The 17,632-nt window shown below is 48.1% G+C and overlaps 1 protein-coding gene across 7 annotated transcripts in view; it reads left to right on the top strand.

Annotated features, from left to right (window-relative positions):
* Positions 1–17,632, top strand: part of HDLBP (high density lipoprotein binding protein) — an 87,295-nt gene that overhangs the window by 51,450 nt on the left and 18,213 nt on the right. For all 7 annotated transcript variants that reach the window (XM_015111546.3, XM_077958132.1, XM_015111549.3 and 4 more), the window contains 11 exons: positions 1,244–1,401; positions 2,910–3,125; positions 9,105–9,311; positions 9,512–9,727; positions 10,327–10,533; positions 10,749–10,856; positions 12,180–12,284; positions 12,640–12,718; positions 15,383–15,522; positions 16,999–17,103; positions 17,231–17,344. In XM_015111546.3, coding sequence (XP_014967032.2) covers positions 1,244–1,401; positions 2,910–3,125; positions 9,105–9,311; positions 9,512–9,727; positions 10,327–10,533; positions 10,749–10,856; positions 12,180–12,284; positions 12,640–12,718; positions 15,383–15,522; positions 16,999–17,103; positions 17,231–17,344 — 1,655 coding nt within the window. The remainder of the gene's footprint in view (positions 1–1,243; positions 1,402–2,909; positions 3,126–9,104; positions 9,312–9,511; positions 9,728–10,326; positions 10,534–10,748; positions 10,857–12,179; positions 12,285–12,639; positions 12,719–15,382; positions 15,523–16,998; positions 17,104–17,230; positions 17,345–17,632) is intronic.

Below are 17,632 nucleotides of genomic sequence, written 5' to 3'. Positions count from 1 at the left end.
TCCCTTTCTAGAGAGGGAAGACAGCACTGAGAGAATGCACCCACCTGTCGTGTCAGCACTGTCGGGTAGGAGTGTACAGCTTGGAAGTTGATGGGCCTGGACTCGGGCATGAGCCCGTCTGATTCCAGAGGTCATCCCCCTGTCCTCTGTCACATCCATTTATGGTGTATTTCATTGGGCCTTGGTATTGCCAAGACACGGTGCTCAGCCCTGGGGATTGGGGGTTATCCAAAACAGTCACACCCTTGATTTCATGGAGATAGTGGCCAATGGCACAAAAACATGAACAAATAGGGCACTATGGAAGATGGAAGTGATAATCAGGGAACCTGATTTCCACAAGCCTTGCTGTCCTCTGCCTTGGGCAGGGCAGGGGGAGATCAGTGGCGACAATTCCCACAGCAGCCTTTTTTCTTTTCTTTTTTTTTCTTTGAGACAGAGTTTTGCTCTTGTTGTCCAGGCTGGAGTGCAAGGGTGCAATCTAGGCTCACTGCAACCTCTGCCTCCCTGGTTCAAGCGATTCTGCTGCCTCAGCCTCCTGAGTAGCTGGGATTACAGGCATGTGCCACCATGCCCGGCTAATTTGTATTATTAGTAGAGACAGGGTTTCTCCATGTTGGTCAGGCTGATCTCGAACTCCTGACCTCAGGTGATCTGCCCGCCTCAGCCTCCCAAAGTGCTGGGATTACAGGTGTGAGCCTCCGTGCCCGGCCTCCCCGGCAATCATTTTTAACCTTGTATGTTACAGTGGAAAATCAGTTTGCTTCAAAGGCAATTCTCACAGGTGGTGCTGGGTAGGAGGACCATTGTTTTGCAAATGTAAGGGTCTGCTTTGTGTCTGGCATTGTCGTAGTTGTGATTTTTTAAAGTATGTTATTAGACTCTAGAGGACTTAAAAATTGACGTAGCAAGGCTTGCTTTCACGGGGCTCACCCCGTTAGGGGAGTGGGGCTCACTGTGTCTGAGCTGATGTTTACTGGGGAGGCCGTGTGGATTGGGGGTAGGTTCACTGTCAGAGACTGGAAGTCTCTGACCTCCTCGAGCTCTCACACTCAGGGTGCTGGGCCTGGTGACCTCCTGGGGCCTTTTCACTATGAATTAGAAGAGGGGTGGGGGGAGTTGTCCCTGGAGCATTTGGTGTTTCTTGTTTGTTGGTCTGTTTTTAAGCACTAAAACCCTTAAAAGTGTTTTTCATGTAATGCTAAAAGTAGTGCTTCCCCTTAATCTGTGTTGGCTGGCCCAGTTGCCACTCTAAATTCAGAAGAGGAGAGTGACCCTCCAACCTACAAGGATGCCTTCCCTCCACTTCCTGAGAAAGCTGCTTGCCTGGAAAGTGCCCAGGAACCTGCTGGAGCCTGGGGAAACAAGATCCGGCCCATCAAGGCTTCTGTCATCACTCAGGTAGAAACACCATTCTTTCTTTCCTTTAAAAATTTTATCATGCAACATGTCCATGTAAATGTTTTAATTTTTTTGTTTTGTTTTGTTTTTGAGGCAGAGTCTCGCTCTGTCACGCAGGCTGGAGTGCAGTGGCACGATCTCGGCTCACTGCAAGCTCCGCCTCCCAGGTTCACGCCATTCTCCTGCCTCAACCTCCCAAGTAGCTGGGACCCCAGGCGCCCGCCACCACACCCGGCTAATTTTTGTATTTTTAGTAGAGACAGGGTTTCACCATGTTAACCAGGGTGGTCTTGATCTCCTGACCTCGTGATCCGCCCTCTTCGGCCTCCCAAAGTGCTGAGATTACAGGCATGAGCCACGGCGCCCAGCCAATTTTTAAAATTTTTAAAAATTCATTGCTATTCTTTCTTAACCTATCCTTCCAAGCATAGAGTTTCTGAACATGCAAGATTGAGAATGCTTTGAGTAGCTAAAGGGAGAAGGCCTTCACGTTAAATCATCCCCCATCCCAGAGATGTTTCTGTCGACCACTTGTCTCGTGTCCACCCTGGATACTAGCACTCAGCAGGACTGGCACGTGGTTGTTTGCAGGCAGTGTTTGTCAGATGAATGGGTCCTGTTTTCTGTTCTCTATTCATCGTCCCACTTTCTTGAAGCAGTTAACCAGTTTCCTGGTTTTCGTTGGCTTCACTAGCCCTTCTCTCTGCTACCTGAATTTGAGATGTTGGTGAGTTTCAAAACTTTTATATAAACTCATATCTTCTGGTCATGGTGGAAAATTATCATCTCTCTGCCAGTGTTGTCCCTGAAATTAGGCTCATAAACAGCTGCATCCCAGTCCTTCCATTCTCACCTGTCTGCTATCTTGTTAGTGGTTTTGTTAAATGTACCGCAGTCTGCTTGGTGACTGTGGTCTCAAACCAGGGTAGTTGATCCCCTTGCTTCTACGTTGTCCCTCCTCAGTTCTTCTCCATAAAGCAACGGGAGGGACCCTGCGCCATCAAGCAGAATATGCCTCTTGCTGAAACCCTGTGTTGACTTTTACTCCGGGTGGGATGGGTGATCCTCTGAACTGTGCCCCTCTGGTGTGCTCATCAGGTGCCCCATCTACCTCCTCGGCTTTCCTGCCTGTATACCCGTAGTTCCCTCACCTCTTAGCATGGATAGCTGCCTCGTGCTTCAGGAAGGTGTTTCCTGGCCGTCTCCAGGCTCCACCTCCCACTTTCTCTCAAACTCTCTTCCCCCTGTTGATTTCATCACAGCACTTGCTAGCTGCCTCATCCATTTGTGCCGCCAATGTAGTTCTCTCCTCCTTAGGATGCCAGCCTCTTGACCTTGGCACTTCCTCCGTGTCTTTCAGCTGCTTTATCCCAGGGCTTCGAGCAGTGCCTGTGGGCAGGGTGGGGCTACTTTGTGAGTGGATGGTGATGAACACATGTTCTTTACTCCCTGTCTGTTGGCTTTCTTTTAATCTCTTAACCTTCCCTTTTTTGATCTTTTTTGAACAGGTGTTCCATGTACCCCTGGAGGAGAGAAAATATAAGGATATGAACCAATTTGGAGAAGGTGAACAAGCAAAAATCTGCCTTGAGATCATGCAGAGAACCGGTGCTCACTTGGAGCTGTCTTTGGCCAAAGACCAAGGCCTCTCCATCATGGTGTCAGGAAAGCTGGATGCTGTCATGAAAGCTCGGAAGGACATTGTTGCTAGACTGCAGACTCAGGTGGGTAGCCTGAGGCCTACTTCTCCCCAGTGACTGTGTACCCATTCCATTACTCCTGATGCAGGCTAGAACTTCACTGGACCCTTCTGCCAGTGGGACAGTTCAATCTTTCGGAGGTGGGACAGCAACATTCAGAGTCCTCTGGCATTTTTAGTGGAAAAGACTCACTAAACTAATAATAGAACTGGGACACTTACCATTTTTGCTCTTTGAGTGAATGAACTTGAAAGTAATAATAATTTTTTTTGTTTTAAGAGACGAAGTCTCACTTTGTTGTCCAGGCTCTTGTGCAGTGGCACTTCACAGGTGTGGTTACAGTACACTGTGGCCTTGAGCTCCTGGGCTCAGGCAGTCCCCCTCCTAGCCTCCCAGTTAGCTGGGATTACAGGCACACCACCACATCTGGCCAAATTGAAAATTAGAAGCTTGTCCCAGAGTTTGAGACACTTAAAAGAAACTGGGCTTGCTGAGTGGTGAAGATGGTGGTCCCCATTGCTTTGCTGGTGTGTTCATTGACTACATGTTAATAGGCCCCAGATTTAGGAGATTACAAGTTCAAATTATATTTTAAGCCACTTTCCTAGTACTTGGACTTTATTGAAGAACATTTGTAATAAGCAAATCTCTGATGCATTTCTCCCTAACTGGCAGCTCTTAAAGACCAAGAAAAATGTAAACTATCTTATTAAAATGTTGCATGACTGCTGTTGTACTGCATAGGCTTATTTAGGAATGGGGGTTCTTCCCATCTGCTACTGAGTCTCCTTGATCTTGTGGGAGCTGGATCTGGAGCACGGTGGTTGGACGGTGGGGATCTGATGGGAGAGGGGCCGAGGGGTAGGAGCGCAGGGCGTAGCCAGGAGGTGAGGCAGGGGAATGCTGCCTGATGCAGGTCCAGCTGTGCCACTTAATCACATGGGGGCATCGCGACAGTCCCCAACCCCAGCTGGCTTCATGGAGTGTTAAGTGTTAGGAAGGTGAAAGTGTTGCTTGTAATTGCCCAGCATTGTGGCCAGTGCATAATAGGCTCTGAAAGTTTTGCTGGTGTCTGCCAGTCAGTGGATATTTGAGCCTCTGTTTTGTAATGAACACTGCAGGGGAAAGGGCCACTTCACTGAATATATGGATCAGAATGAAGACATTCACCCTTGACACTCTCTCCTGCTCCTCGATTATCTTAAAACAAATCCCAGATACATTATTGTGCCTTACTTCGGGGAGTCCCGTTTTTATGTATACATATGTGTAGTCATTCTGCTCTTAACTCATGTAGTCATATTGATAGTGGTTTCTTAATATTATACCTGTGTTTAACCCAGTCTGTGTTGGACTTTCCTCATCATCTCAAAGATGTTTCTTCCAGTTGGTCTGTTCAAGTCATTGTCCATACAAGGTCCCAGTGTTGCAGTTGATTATAGAGTCCTAGGTCTCTTCTCATTCTTTAACAGTGCTTAACACTGTAACAGTCCCTCCTACCCGCCCCCTTTTTTTTTTTTTGAGACAGGATCTCATTTTGTTGCCCAGGCTGGAGTGCGGTGGTGCAGACACAGCTCACGGCAGCCTTGACCTCCTGGGCTCAAGTGATCCTCCTGACTCAGCCCTTCAAGTAGTTGAGACTGCAGGCATGCACCATCAGGCCTGGCTTTTTTTTTTTTTTTTTTTTTTGGCAGGTACGAGTTTTCACCATGTTGCCCAGGCTGGTCTTGAACTCCTAGGCTCAAATGATCCACCCACTTCAGCCTCCCAAAGTGTTGGAATTACAGACATGAGCCACCATGCCCAGCCAGTCCTCCCTTTTTTTAATGCCATTGATTATTGGGGACTGTGGGTGTTTGGTTTGTTCTGCTAGTCACTGATTATTTTTGGTGAACTGGTATTAGATCTCTAGGGGCTTGGTTACTTCCGCAGTCAGCTTGTTTGGCAAGAAGACCCTGTAGGTGGTGCTCAGTCCGTGCTGTGATTGCTGGTTGTTCTGCTTGTACTGATTTTGAGATTGATCAGTAGGCTTAGGTCTGGGTCTTCCCTTGTAAAGTTCCCTATCAGTGGTTTGTGTAATCGTTTTACTATCAGTTGGTGGTTGCTGCCCAAATTCGTTAAGGGTTGCAAATTATGCTTTTCTAATTCTCTCCCTGCTCATACATTAGTTGATAATTCTTGTAAAGAAGAATTTTTCTTTATCAGCAGTTGAGTGGGAAGTGCCAGATAAATAATTGATTCTTTGGCACTCCAGCGACTTCAGTGTTGATCAGTGACTCTTAGTGTCATTATGAACTCAGGCATTGTCCGTCATTCTTCATGCTGGAGATGCTCCATCTTTGGCCAGTGGGTCCCCTCCTTTCAGTTTTGTTCCCTGCAGCTTTCTGTCATGACCCATTAATATCAATAACTTCTGGCCAGGCGTGGTGGCTCATGCCTATAATCCCCAGCACTTCGGGAGGCCAAGGCGGGCAGATCACCTCAGGTCAGGAGTTTGAGACCAGCCTGTCCAATATGGCGAAACCCCATCTCTACTAAAAATACAAAAAAAAAATTAGCCAGGCATGGTGGTGCACGCCTGTAATCCCAGCTACTCAGGAGACTGAGGCAGGAGAATCACTTGAACCCGGGAGGCAGAGGTTGCACTGAGCTGAGATCGCACCACTGCACTCCAGCCTGGGCAACTGAGCAAGACTCTGCCTCAAAAATAAATAAATAAATAACTTCTTAATTTCTAACACAGAAAGATGCCTCAGGCTAATCTTACATATTTCCTTCCACAGACCTTGAGTCAGCTATTTCTCTATGAACTCTGAACCTTTTGAGTAGGAAATTGCAGTTGGAGACTCCAGTCTCCATAGCTGGACATGGCGACTAGGTTGTCAAGAGCTTCTAGGCTTTTTCAGAAGACAGAGCTAGGAAAATTGTGCTTTTAAGAAAGGCAAATCAGGCGGTGGGTCTCACACCTGTAATCCTAGCACTTCGGGAGGCCAAGGTGAGCAGATTGCATGAGCCCAGGAATTTGAGACCAGCCTGGGCAACGTGGCCAGACCCCATCTCTACAAAAAATAGCTGGGTGTGGTGGCGCTCACCTGTAATCCCAGCTACTTAGAAGTCTAAGGAGAAAGGATTGTTTGAGCCTGGGAGGTGGAGGCTTCTGTGAGCGGTGTGTGCACCACCGCAACCCAGCCTAGGTGACAGAGTTGAGAGCCTATCTCAAAAAAGGAAAATCATGAGTTCAAAATGACTTGAAGTAATTCTTTTTTTCTGAGTTTTCCTGTCATCTTGATATAGTTAGATACATTTGTTTCCATTTATTGTCAATTTTTAAAAAGTATTTCAACATTTATATGCTTGCAAAGTCAACGTTATATAATAAAGTATATTTATTTATATACTTTATTTATATAAATTAGAGAAATTTCCCTAGCCTGTTACCTTCACCCTGCTCCCTCCCCGCCTCTGTAGGCGGCCATTCCTGGTCCTGGTTTATGCTTTGTTGTTTGTTATTTGAGAACAGAAGCAAAATACAGCTTGCCATACGCCCTGTTCTATCCTTGCTTTTTTTCTTTTATTATTGTTTGGAGGTGTCTGCATATCAGTAAGTAGTGATTTTTCTCATTTCTTTATTCAGAAGTGTAATACTCTGTGGGTATACTGTAATTTACCCAGGCTCTCCTACTGATGGACATTTGGGTAGTTTCCAGACTTTAGCTGTTACAAATTATTTTACAGTAAAAATCGTGTGCATATGCTATTTCCTATTTTACCCAGTGTATCTTGGGATATATTCCTAGAAGTGAGATGGCTGGGTCAGAGGGTGGCTGCATATGGAATTGTGCCATCTGATGCTAAATTTCCTTCCTTAGGAGTTAGTGTTTTGCAGTCTCATCAGCACTATGCAGGAGCCAGGCTCATCACATTCTTGGGTTTTAGCCACTGAGAGAGGCAACCAAATATACTTTTAATTTGCATTTTTCTGATGAGCAAGATTGAGCACCTTTTCAATATATGAGGACCACTTGCATTTTTTATTATCTTGAGTCATTGTTAGGAAAGTTTTTTCACTATCAGGTCCTAAGAAAGTTTATATTTTCTTCTGCTGCTTGTAAATGTGTTCTTACATTTCAGTTTCTGATCTATTTGGAATTTATTGCAAATAGGGTTGAGGCACTGATGAAGTTTCACCTTTTTCCATATGGCTTTCGAGTTGTCAGCACTATTTTTTTGTTTTGTTTTGTTTTAACACAGGGTCTCAGCCTGCCACATACGCTGAAGTGCCATGGCGTGATCACGGCTCACCAGAGCCTCAACCTCTTGGGCTTAGACAGTCCTCCTGCCTCCACCACCCCAGTAGCTGGGACCACAGGCACATGTCACCATGGCCAGCTATTTTTTTTCCTTTTTGAGACAGAGTCTCGCTCTGTCATCCAGGCTGGAGTGCAGTGGCGCAATCTCGGCTCACTGCAAGCTCCGCCTCCTGGGTTCACGCCATTGTCCTGCCTCAGCCTCCCAAGTAGCTGGGACTACAGGCACCTGCCACCTCGCCCAACTAATTTTTTGTATTTTTAGTAGAGATGGGGTTTCACTGTGTTAGCCAGGATGGTCTCAATCTCCTGACCTCATGATCCGCCCTCCTCAGCCTCCCAAAGTGCTGGGATTACAGGCATGAGCCACTGTGCCTGGCCTTGGCCAGCTGATTTTTAAAATTTTTGTAGAAGTGAGGTCTCACCATGTCGTCCAGGCTGATCTTGGACTCCTAGGCTCAAACAATCCTCTCACCTCAGCCTCCCAGAGTGCTGGGATTACAGGCATGCCATCACCATCTTGAAAAGACATTTTGCTCCATTGGGCTTGAGTGGCTGCTTTTATCATGTGCTAGGTGTTTATATTAACTTAGGTCTGTTTCTGGGTTTTCAGTTCAGACCAGCAGGTCTGTCTTTCCATATACTGATATTTCCTATGTTAATGATAATGGTTTCATGTTTAATGTCTAGGACCACTGTTAACACCTCCACCCTGCACTATTCTTTTTCAGGGTTTTCTGGTTTATTTTTGTTTGTTCTGTGTTACAACCTTTATAATCAGCTGTTTGAAATTGTATTAATATTTTAAAGTTAATTGGGATAACTGCCATCTACTTAAACCTTCTTTTACCTCTTTTAAGGAGTGTTTTCTAGTTTCTAATGCACATACTTCGCCTTGTGTTGCACTTTATGTCTAGCTTTCTTCCTGTCCTTTTTTTCTTTTGTCCTTTTTTCTATTAGAAACACATCTTTTGGCCAGGCGCAGTGGCTCACACCTGCAATCCCAGCACTTTGGGAGGCCGAAGTGGGTGGATCACGAGGTCAGGAGTTCGAGACCATCCTGGCCAACATGGTGAAACCTTGTCTCTACTAAAAATATAAAAATTAGCCGGGCGTGGTGGCACACGCCTGTAGTCCCAGCTACTCGGGAGGCTGAGGCAGGAGAATCCCTTGAATCTGGGAGGTGGAGGTTACAGTGAGCTAAGATCACGCCATTGCACTCCAGCCTGGCGACAGAGCGAGACTCCGTCTCAAAAAAAAAAAGAAACGCATTTCTGTCATTACATCTTCCAAGTAGTTGTTGTTTGTGGAAGTTAATGTTGTTAACTTCTGGATTTCAGTCTTTTCTCCCTGCTATTCATAGAATTTAACCCAGCAGTTTTTTCAGGGTTTCTGGATATGCAGTCATGCTTCTTCCTGTCCAGCTTCTGTGGATGTGAACTGTTGCCTCCCTTTGTGGGTGTATTTTCCAGTGGATGTTTAGTAGTGCGGATACACTTGAACTTACGCTAGGCTGGGAGTCAGGGCAATCTTCCCCAAGCATGTGATGTGTAAGCTCACGCTGTTCTAATGGATGGGTTGGGGCTGGTGGGCAAGAATAAGCAAAGATGATGTTTCTGTCAGAATGTCTTGGAAAAATATGCTCCTTCAGATCCTACAAATACTCTTGTTTTCCTTGATTCTCTTCTTGCTGTAGGCCTCAGCAACTGTTGCCATTCCCAAAGAACACCATCGCTTTGTTATTGGCAAAAATGGAGAGAAACTGCAAGACTTGGAGCTAAAAACTGCAACCAAAATCCAGATCCCACGTCCAGATGACCCCAGCAATCAGATCAAGATCACCGGCACCAAAGAGGGCATCGAGAAAGCTCGCCACGAAGTCTTACTCATCTCTGCCGAGCAGGTGAGGCCTGCGTGAGTGCCTCGTGCCCCTGCCTGCCTCCTTGTGCAGACCTTACTCCCTCATGGGTTGCCGTGTCCAGTGTGGACGTAAAGGCATAAGGTGGTGGGGGTGGAGGGCTTGACTCCAACCCTGAGAAGCCCTGTCTGTCCCCAGTTTGTTTTCAGAGGCCTGTTCTCATCAGGTCATCCCTTCCTTTCCAGGACAAACGTGCTGTGGAGAGGCTAGAAGTAGAAAAGGCATTCCACCCCTTCATCGCTGGGCCGTATAATAGACTGGTCGGCGAGATCATGCAAGAGACAGGGACACGCATCAACATCCCCCCACCCAGCGTGAACCGGACAGAGATTGTCTTCACTGGAGAGAAGGAGCAGTTGGCTCAGGCCGTGGCTCGCATCAAGAAGATTTATGAGGAGAAGGTACGCGATTTAGAGGAGGCAAATCCCCATGGGCAGGAATAGAAACTAGGATTTGGGTCTGGAGATTCAGTTAAGGCCTGGCTCAGCCCCTTATCTTTTTGTCCTTGATGAAGATGCTTATTGTCTCTACACTAGAGTGGCCCGTGTGAGATTGGTGCCCGCCCGTCCCTTGCTGTTGAGCATCTGCAGGCCGGTTGTCTTTGCCGTCCTGGGCCTCTGGCTGTGCTGACATGCTGCCAGCTGGGCTGCCCCAGGTCAGACGCACAACCCAGACTTGTTCACGTCTTAGATTAAGCTGTTAGCTCCGCTTAGTGAACTTTGAGATCTGAAACGGGTTCCTTAATTGAGGGAAAGGATTGGGTGTTTTGCAGTGTTCAAGGACGAAGTTATCAGCCGGCGGGTGACTATTCTAGGGAAAATCCAGTCTTGAGCAGTGAAGTTGGTGGGGATTGGCTAGTCCTGATCACTGTTGTTCACTTCTTGGGATCAGCATCTGTAGTCTGGGCCACTTTGGCTTGCTTTCTGCAGCAGTGGCCGTGCCCACCTGCCCGCTTCCCACACCTTTCCCTTTGACTGCCCCTTATGGTGCTCTTATTTAGAAAAAGAAGACTACAACCATTGCAGTGGAAGTGAAGAAATCCCAGCACAAGTATGTCATCGGGCCCAAGGGCAATTCATTGCAGGAGATCCTTGAGAGAACTGGAGTTTCCGTTGAGATCCCGCCCTCAGACAGCATCTCTGAGACTGTAATACTTCGAGGCGAACCTGAAAAGTTAGGTCAGGCGTTGACTGAAGTCTATGCCAAGGTAACTGCCTCTGAGCATGAAATGTGTCTCCTCTGAGTGGAGTCCGCGGGGCCTTCATGGATGAGCTCTCGATTTGTAAATCCTGGGGCCTGGACACAGTGCAGGTGCCCAGGTTTGGGGAGTGCGCGTCTCTGAGCCCCAGGTGAGCAGCCTGGCTTTCACTGTGACGTGACCTTGAGCTCTGCAAACCCATGGCTGTTTTCCCGTTTTCTTAGGCCAATAGCTTCACCGTCTCCTCTGTCGCCGCCCCTTCCTGGCTTCACCGTTTCATCATTGGCAAGAAAGGGCAGAACCTGGCCAAAATCACTCAGCAGATGCCAAAGGTAAGGACGCGTTTTTCACCTGTTGTATTGAATTTGTCTTGTTTTCTGTCTGTTTCTGACATTGCTTTGTTGACCTTTGTACTGTGGATGCCCTTGAAAACTGGTGTATTTTTCTGAATTAACTGGCCTGTTTGACATGGTCAACTTCCATGTTAGCTGAAGAACAGCAGAATAAATGTCTGTAGATGTCTGTACCATCCTTCTAGTCTTTAACCAGAGAGGATTGTGTGTTACTAGGTTTCATAAGTATCTTAGGAAACATGTCATTTAGTAATTTTGGTGAAATAACTTCATAGTCGTTTGAAGAGCAGAACTTGTATACAAATTGTATTAAGAGTGAATTTAAAGCTTTCTCAGTTTACCAAAGGAGATTGTAGCATCCAGAAAACATGAACAAAAAAGAAATACCAGAGAATCCAACCATCATATTTAATTCCTGTTTTGTTTAAAATTTGTTTCCAGTTAATGTTACAGTCCTTTTTAAAAATAAAATTTTTTTATTTTATTCCTTCTTTTTAGTGACAAAGCCTCACTCTGTCACCCAAGCTGGGGTGCAGTGGCGTGATCATAGCTCACTGCAGCCTTGAACTCATGGCTCAAGTGATCCACTCATCTCAGCTTCACAAGTAGCTGGCACTATAGGCGCGCACCACCATCCCAGGCTAGTTTTTGTGGAGGCAGGGTCTTGCTGTGTTGCCCAGGCTGATCTCGAACTCTTGGGCTCAAGTAGTCCTCCTGCCTCAGCCTCTCAAAAAGTTGAGGTTATGGGTGTGAGTCACTGTGCCCAGCCCCTTTTCCTTCTTATAGCTTCATATAAGGACCAGTCTCCCTCCCTTAACTCCTTACCTGGAGGGTAATAAACCAGGAAAGCTGGCAGCCTCGTCTACGTCGAGCAAGTCACTTTGCCACCTTGGTGCAGCTGTACTAGTTTTAAAATTCCATCCGTGCCCTGTCTCATTCTTCATGCGACTGAAGAGGACCAGGCCTTGTAAAAGTTCAGATGATGCATGAGCATCTCGCATGCTTTATGTTAGTGGCTTCTGTGGAGCAAACCGTGTTCTCAGTGAAAGGCAAGATTATTCGGCCACAGTGTTGAGTTTCCTGATTATGGCTCCCTAACCCTGCCTTTCAACTTTGCTTGATGTCTGTGTATATGTCCCTCCCTCCCTAACATATACATGAGGCAATTTGGGATCAGAAGCCACTCCCAAGAGAGCACCCGTGGGCTCCCTGAGGACCAGCAATTGCACACTGGGAGCTGAGGGGCTGCAGCTGGGCCATTCTGTTTTAGCCATCTCTTTTTGTGTGGTTTTGGTGTGGTAGGTTCACATCGAGTTCACAGAGGGCGAAGACAAGATCACCTTGGAGGGCCCTACAGAGGATGTCAATGTGGCCCAGGAACAGATAGAAGGCATGGTCAAAGATTTGGTAAGGTGCCCTTTGGAATGTTGTGTGTGCTGGTGACAAGGGAGGCTCTGAGTTGGGCATGGGTGGTCATCTCTCGGTGACATCCCACATGGCTGGGCACAGGCACCCAGGGCATCCTAGCTAGGTGAGTACTAAGTTCTGAAACAACTAGAAGCTGGCTGAAGTCCTGGAATAATTGTGGGTAGAGGAAACTTTATTTTGAAGAAGGCATCTTTCAGGGGAGACACAGGGGCAGTCTCCAACAATTCCTGACAGCTGAGTGGTCAGAAAAGGCAACCGTGGAGACTGCCGGGTGTTGGTTCAGCTCATTGATCAAGTAACTGGGCGCATCCATGGACCTCTGTGCCTCCTGCAGATTAACCGGATGGACTACGTGGAGATCAACATCGACCACAAGTTCCACAGGCACCTCATTGGGAAGAGCGGCGCCAACAGTGAGTGAGGCTGTCTGTTGCAGTGGGGCCAGTGTGCCCTGAGACCCTTGTTGGGGTGTCAGGTGTGAGAACTAGGACGTTTGTGCAGACAGTCCAGGCCCAGTGCTACCTGTAATGGGAGTTTCAGACTTTACATTCTCCTGCCTGCAGGAAGAGGCCACTTTTCCTTTGCCCCTTGGTGCAGTGGTTGGATTAGAGCTGTTGGCCAGTGGGTGAATTGTCACTTTTGGAACTCATCTAAGCCCTCCGCAAGTAATCCACAGGGGCCATGTTGAAGGCACGCCCAAGGGCAGCGTCCTCTGTATTTCAGTCAGACCTGCTACGTTAGCCTCACATCAGTGTTTGTAGTACCCATGCCTTCTGAACATGGAAACTGCTGATCTGGAACTCACTGAAGCGTAAAAAAGGTCTAGATTTGAGCCCAAGTAAAAACAACATGGGGAGGGATACTTTTTTTCTTTTTGAGACAGGGTCTCGCTCTGTCACCCAGGCTGGAGTGCAGTGGCGTGATCTCAACTCACTACGACCTCTGCCTACCGGGCTCAAGCAATTCTGCCTCAGCCTCCTGTGTAGCTGGGACTACAGGCGCATACCACCACTTGCAGCTAATTTTGTTTGTTTGTTTATTTGTTTGTTTGGAGACGGAGTCTTGCTCTGTTGCCCGGGCTGGAGTGCAGTGGTGCCATCTCGGTTCACTGCAAGCTCCGCCTGCCGGATTCACACCATTCTCCTGCCTCAGCCTCCCGAGTAGCTGGGACTGCAGGTGCCCGCCACCATGCCTGGCTAATTTTTTTTTGTATTTTTTTGTAGAGGCGGGGTTTCACGGTGTTAGCCAGGATGGTCTCGATCTCCTGACCTCGTGATCTGCCCACCAGGGCCTCCCAAAGTGCTGGGATTACAGGCGTGAACCACCGCACCTGGCAATTTTTGTATTTTTAGAAGAGACGAGGTTTCACCGTGTTGGCCAGGCTGGTCTCAAATTCCTGGGCTCAGGTGATCTGCCCTCCTCAGCCTCCCAAGATGCTGGTATTAAAAGTGTGAGTCGGGCCAGGCACGGGGTGGAAGGTGAGAAGGCAAACACGTCCTCCATTCCTGGATAGTTCAGTGGATGAAGGAGCCTTTCCCAGGGAGTGGGACACTAACCTGCATCTCATGACTGATGTCCGTGTATCCGTTTTTGTTATGAGTAAACATAGGCTTGTCAGCTGTGCTGTGGCCTGTACAATGGTGAGCTCTCTGATGTCAGTATTACATTTTGTGGTCATTTTACGTGACAGGGACGAGAGTCTACAGGCACAAAGTGACATTTTTGCGCACTGCTTGAACCATGCACACACCATAAACTTGCTTTTATGTTTTGTTTTGGTTTTGACTAATCGTAGTGTTTATTTAGGCCTGACACAGTGGCTCTTGGCTGTAATTCCAGCATTTTGGGAGACCAAGGCAGGAGGATCACCTGAGCCCAGGAGTTAGAGATGAGCCTGGGCAACATAGTGAGACCCCCATCTCTACAAAAAAGAAAAATTTAGCCAGGCCTGTGGTCCCAGCTACTCAGGAGGCTGAGGCAGGAATATCACTTGAGCCCAGGAAGTCAAGGCTACAGTGAGCCGTGATCATACCATGCCACTGCATTTTAACCTGGGTGACAGAGCAAGACCTTGTCTCAAAACACATATATATGGAAGTACAGTAGTGTAATTCTAACATTAATTTCTAGTTTCTGCCCCCGAGAAATTGCGGAATATAGCGAGTCATGTCTGTTCTGATTTCTTCTCATGCAGTTCCTAACTCTCGTTTTCCTTCGTAATCTAAAAAAACCTGCTGCCCATCTCCCATGTCCTCTGCTTCTCTTGTCTTGTGTTGCTCCACCTGGAACAGCTGTATGTCCATGTCACCCTCCATCAGCGCATCGCCTCGTTGCTGCCTCTGCATGTGCATGTGTTCGGGATGGATGCACAAAAAGTCCTCCTGGTGGTCCTGCCAGCAAGCTGGGCCTTTACTGCACAGTGGGCAAGATTCCTGCCTTGTTTCCTGATGATGCGGCTTCTCCAGAGTTTGGGGGACCTGGAACTCTAACTTGGGGGTACTGGGTTCTATCCAGAGAGGCTGACAGCAGGAGGGTTTGCAACAGCACTTGTCTTGCAGACATAGTGAAGTGCTCAGTTCGAATCTGAGCCAACAGTAGATGGGGTCTCTGGGCAGCAGCATGGTCCCCACAAGGCTCTTAGGCATCAGTGAGTGCTTTTGTGTGGAGTTAATGTGTGTGATTTTTTTAACTTGAGAATAGTAGTTCCCAGACTTACTGCACATTAGAAACACCTGGAATCTTTTAAGTATTCTGAAGCCCCAGCCATACCCCAGATGAGCTAAATCCCAGACTGAGTGGCCCCAACCATCAGTTACTTGAAGGTCTCGGGGCATTGCCAACTTGTGGTCGAGGCTGAGAGCCTGTCCTCCAGAACCCTTGTGATCCAGGTCAAGATCATAACTGGCCCCCATTCTAGACAAGGGAGATTCTTGTTTGGGAAGCTAAGCATCATTTTTGGTGAATGGGAATCACTGATAAGGTTATGTGGCCCTTTAGCCCCGTCCTGCCTAGTTGTTAGTCACTGGCAGAATGTTGTTGGTCTGTGTCCTAAATGTGTTTCCTTTTGTGTTCCTAAGTAAACAGAATCAAAGACCAGTACAAGGTGTCCGTGCGCATCCCTCCTGACAGTGAGAAGAGCAATTTGATCCGCATTGAGGGGGACCCACAGGGTGTGCAGCAGGCCAAGCGAGAGCTGCTGGAGCTTGCATCTCGCATGGTAAGTGCCATGTCCGGGGCCTCTAGGAAGGCGCTGGCCTTGCGTCTGTTGGCTCCCTCTAAGGAGCAGCATGTTGTGGTGTGCGGCCTTGGAGAATGGAAGTCAACAAATCCCACATTGCACTGGAACCGGATTTGACTCCCTGGGGCCACATTTCCTTTATCCTCCCCAGGTCACCTGCACGTCTTGTCCTCCATGGCTGTGTGCTGTGCTAGAAGGGCACAGAGACTGTGTGGCAGCGTCTTGGCCTTGGCCACACCCTGGGTTCTCAGATGCCTGGGTACCATCTCCAGAGATTGTGACAGACATTTCTGGATTCTCAAAGGCATCCCAGGTGGTTCTCATGTAAGGCCAAACTCGAGGATCACTGCAAACCTGAAGTGGGGGCTGTTGCTCTCTACCACCTGGCAGAAGCACTGCACTGCTCTGGGCTCCCCAACGTTTCGTACATGCTTATGCCAGCTGTGAGCACCCTTGCTTCTGTGAGTCAGATACCCACACTTGAAAGTCTCTGGGTGTCTTTGAGTATCCAGAGAGGTCAAAGACTGCGTGAGTGCCTGCAGCAGCCCTTTGGCCTGACTGTGTGAGGAACGTGCACCAGGGTTCCTGTCACTCGCTTAGGGGCTGCTTTGTTCGCCTCCCCCCAGTACCCCCATGAGGAGTCTCAAATTGGCAGACCTCTTTTATAGCGCTGAGCTGCAATCCAGGGTGTGATGCAGCCTCCCACTGCTTGTGGCCTTCCCGGTGCTCATTCCCCCATATCCCAGGTTCTCCTCTTAGCCTGGCCTCCAGCCCGGGTCCGTTGTCCTGGCTGCTTTATGCCCTTCCTGACTGCTGAGCCCTTATTTCTCTGTCAGCCAATAGCCGTCTGATCCAGAATCTCTCAGAATTCTCGGAAACGTTTGGTAGGCTGATGGTATTCTTCCCTGGATTCCAGCCCTGCTTATTCTTCTGACATTTTAATGGGGCCTGTTGAGGAAGTTGAGAGCCATATGGGTTCAGTGCCCTGTGCTGAACATTCTTAGCCACGCAGGGAAAGTGGTCCGAGCCACCCTCTCTTCAGAAGGGGTCACTCACTGCTGTGTAGAATGCCAGGCCTCCGAGTGGAAGAGCTGGGCCTCCCCTGTAGCACCTGTTAAAACAGAAGTGCTCGCTGAACTGCTTTGGTGATTGCCGCTGTCATGATGGCACTTTCGGTTGAAGGGTCCTACAGTGAGTTGTGTAATTGGACTTTGTTGAGGAAAGTGGCGCGCAGCCAGTGTTGCGGAGTGTGGCGATGCTTGGCGAGAGCACTCACCATGCGCTGTGCACTCTAACGGCTGGTTGCTCCCAGGGGTGCTACGAGGTGCCATCTGGAGACCACCTCACCTGCTCCGTGAAGGACTGCGCCCAGGGCTCCCTGGTGTCCCCTTGTGTCAGCGGGGAGTTGCTCACCATGCTTGTGATAAATGACATCTACTTTAATTGTATTTTTAGGAAAATGAGCGTACCAAGGATCTAATCATTGAGCAAAGATTTCATCGCACAATCATTGGGCAGAAGGGTGAACGGATCCGTGAAATTCGTGACAAATTCCCAGAGGTAAAGTTTCCCAGAGACATTCTGTAACTCTATAGGAGTGGTCCAAGTCACATTTCAGGAATATTTGATATTTGGGATATATGTCCTTCCTCATACTTGAACTTAGTCTCCCTGTGATTTGTTCTAGGTCATCATCAACTTTCCAGACCCAGCACAAAAAAGTGACATTGTCCAGCTTAGAGGACCCAAGAATGAGGTGGAAAAGTGCACAAAATACATGCAGAAGATGGTGGCAGATCTGGTAGGGGTGTTTTACATCCGTTCTTGTACGACAGCACCTGTGGTGGGTGGGGCACGTGTCCTGTCAGAAGTCCTGACCCCCACAGGACCCCTGCTCTGGAGAAAGCACATAGGAACTGGGCTGGGCTTCCATCCAGGGACCTGGGACAAAGTGGTGACGGCTTCTCACTTAATACCTGGATGTTTAGATTGGCAGCCATTGTTAAGACTGCAATTCAGGTGGGGAGATTTGCTTTTCTCATGCCCAGTTACCTTGTTTCCTTGAGGAGTCTTCAGATACCTAGAGAAA

This window comes from Macaca mulatta, chromosome 12 (genome assembly GCF_049350105.2).
Source record: "Macaca mulatta isolate MMU2019108-1 chromosome 12, T2T-MMU8v2.0, whole genome shotgun sequence".
Lineage (NCBI taxonomy): Eukaryota > Metazoa > Chordata > Mammalia > Primates > Cercopithecidae > Macaca > Macaca mulatta.
This window is presented reverse-complemented; position numbering and strand designations above follow the sequence as displayed.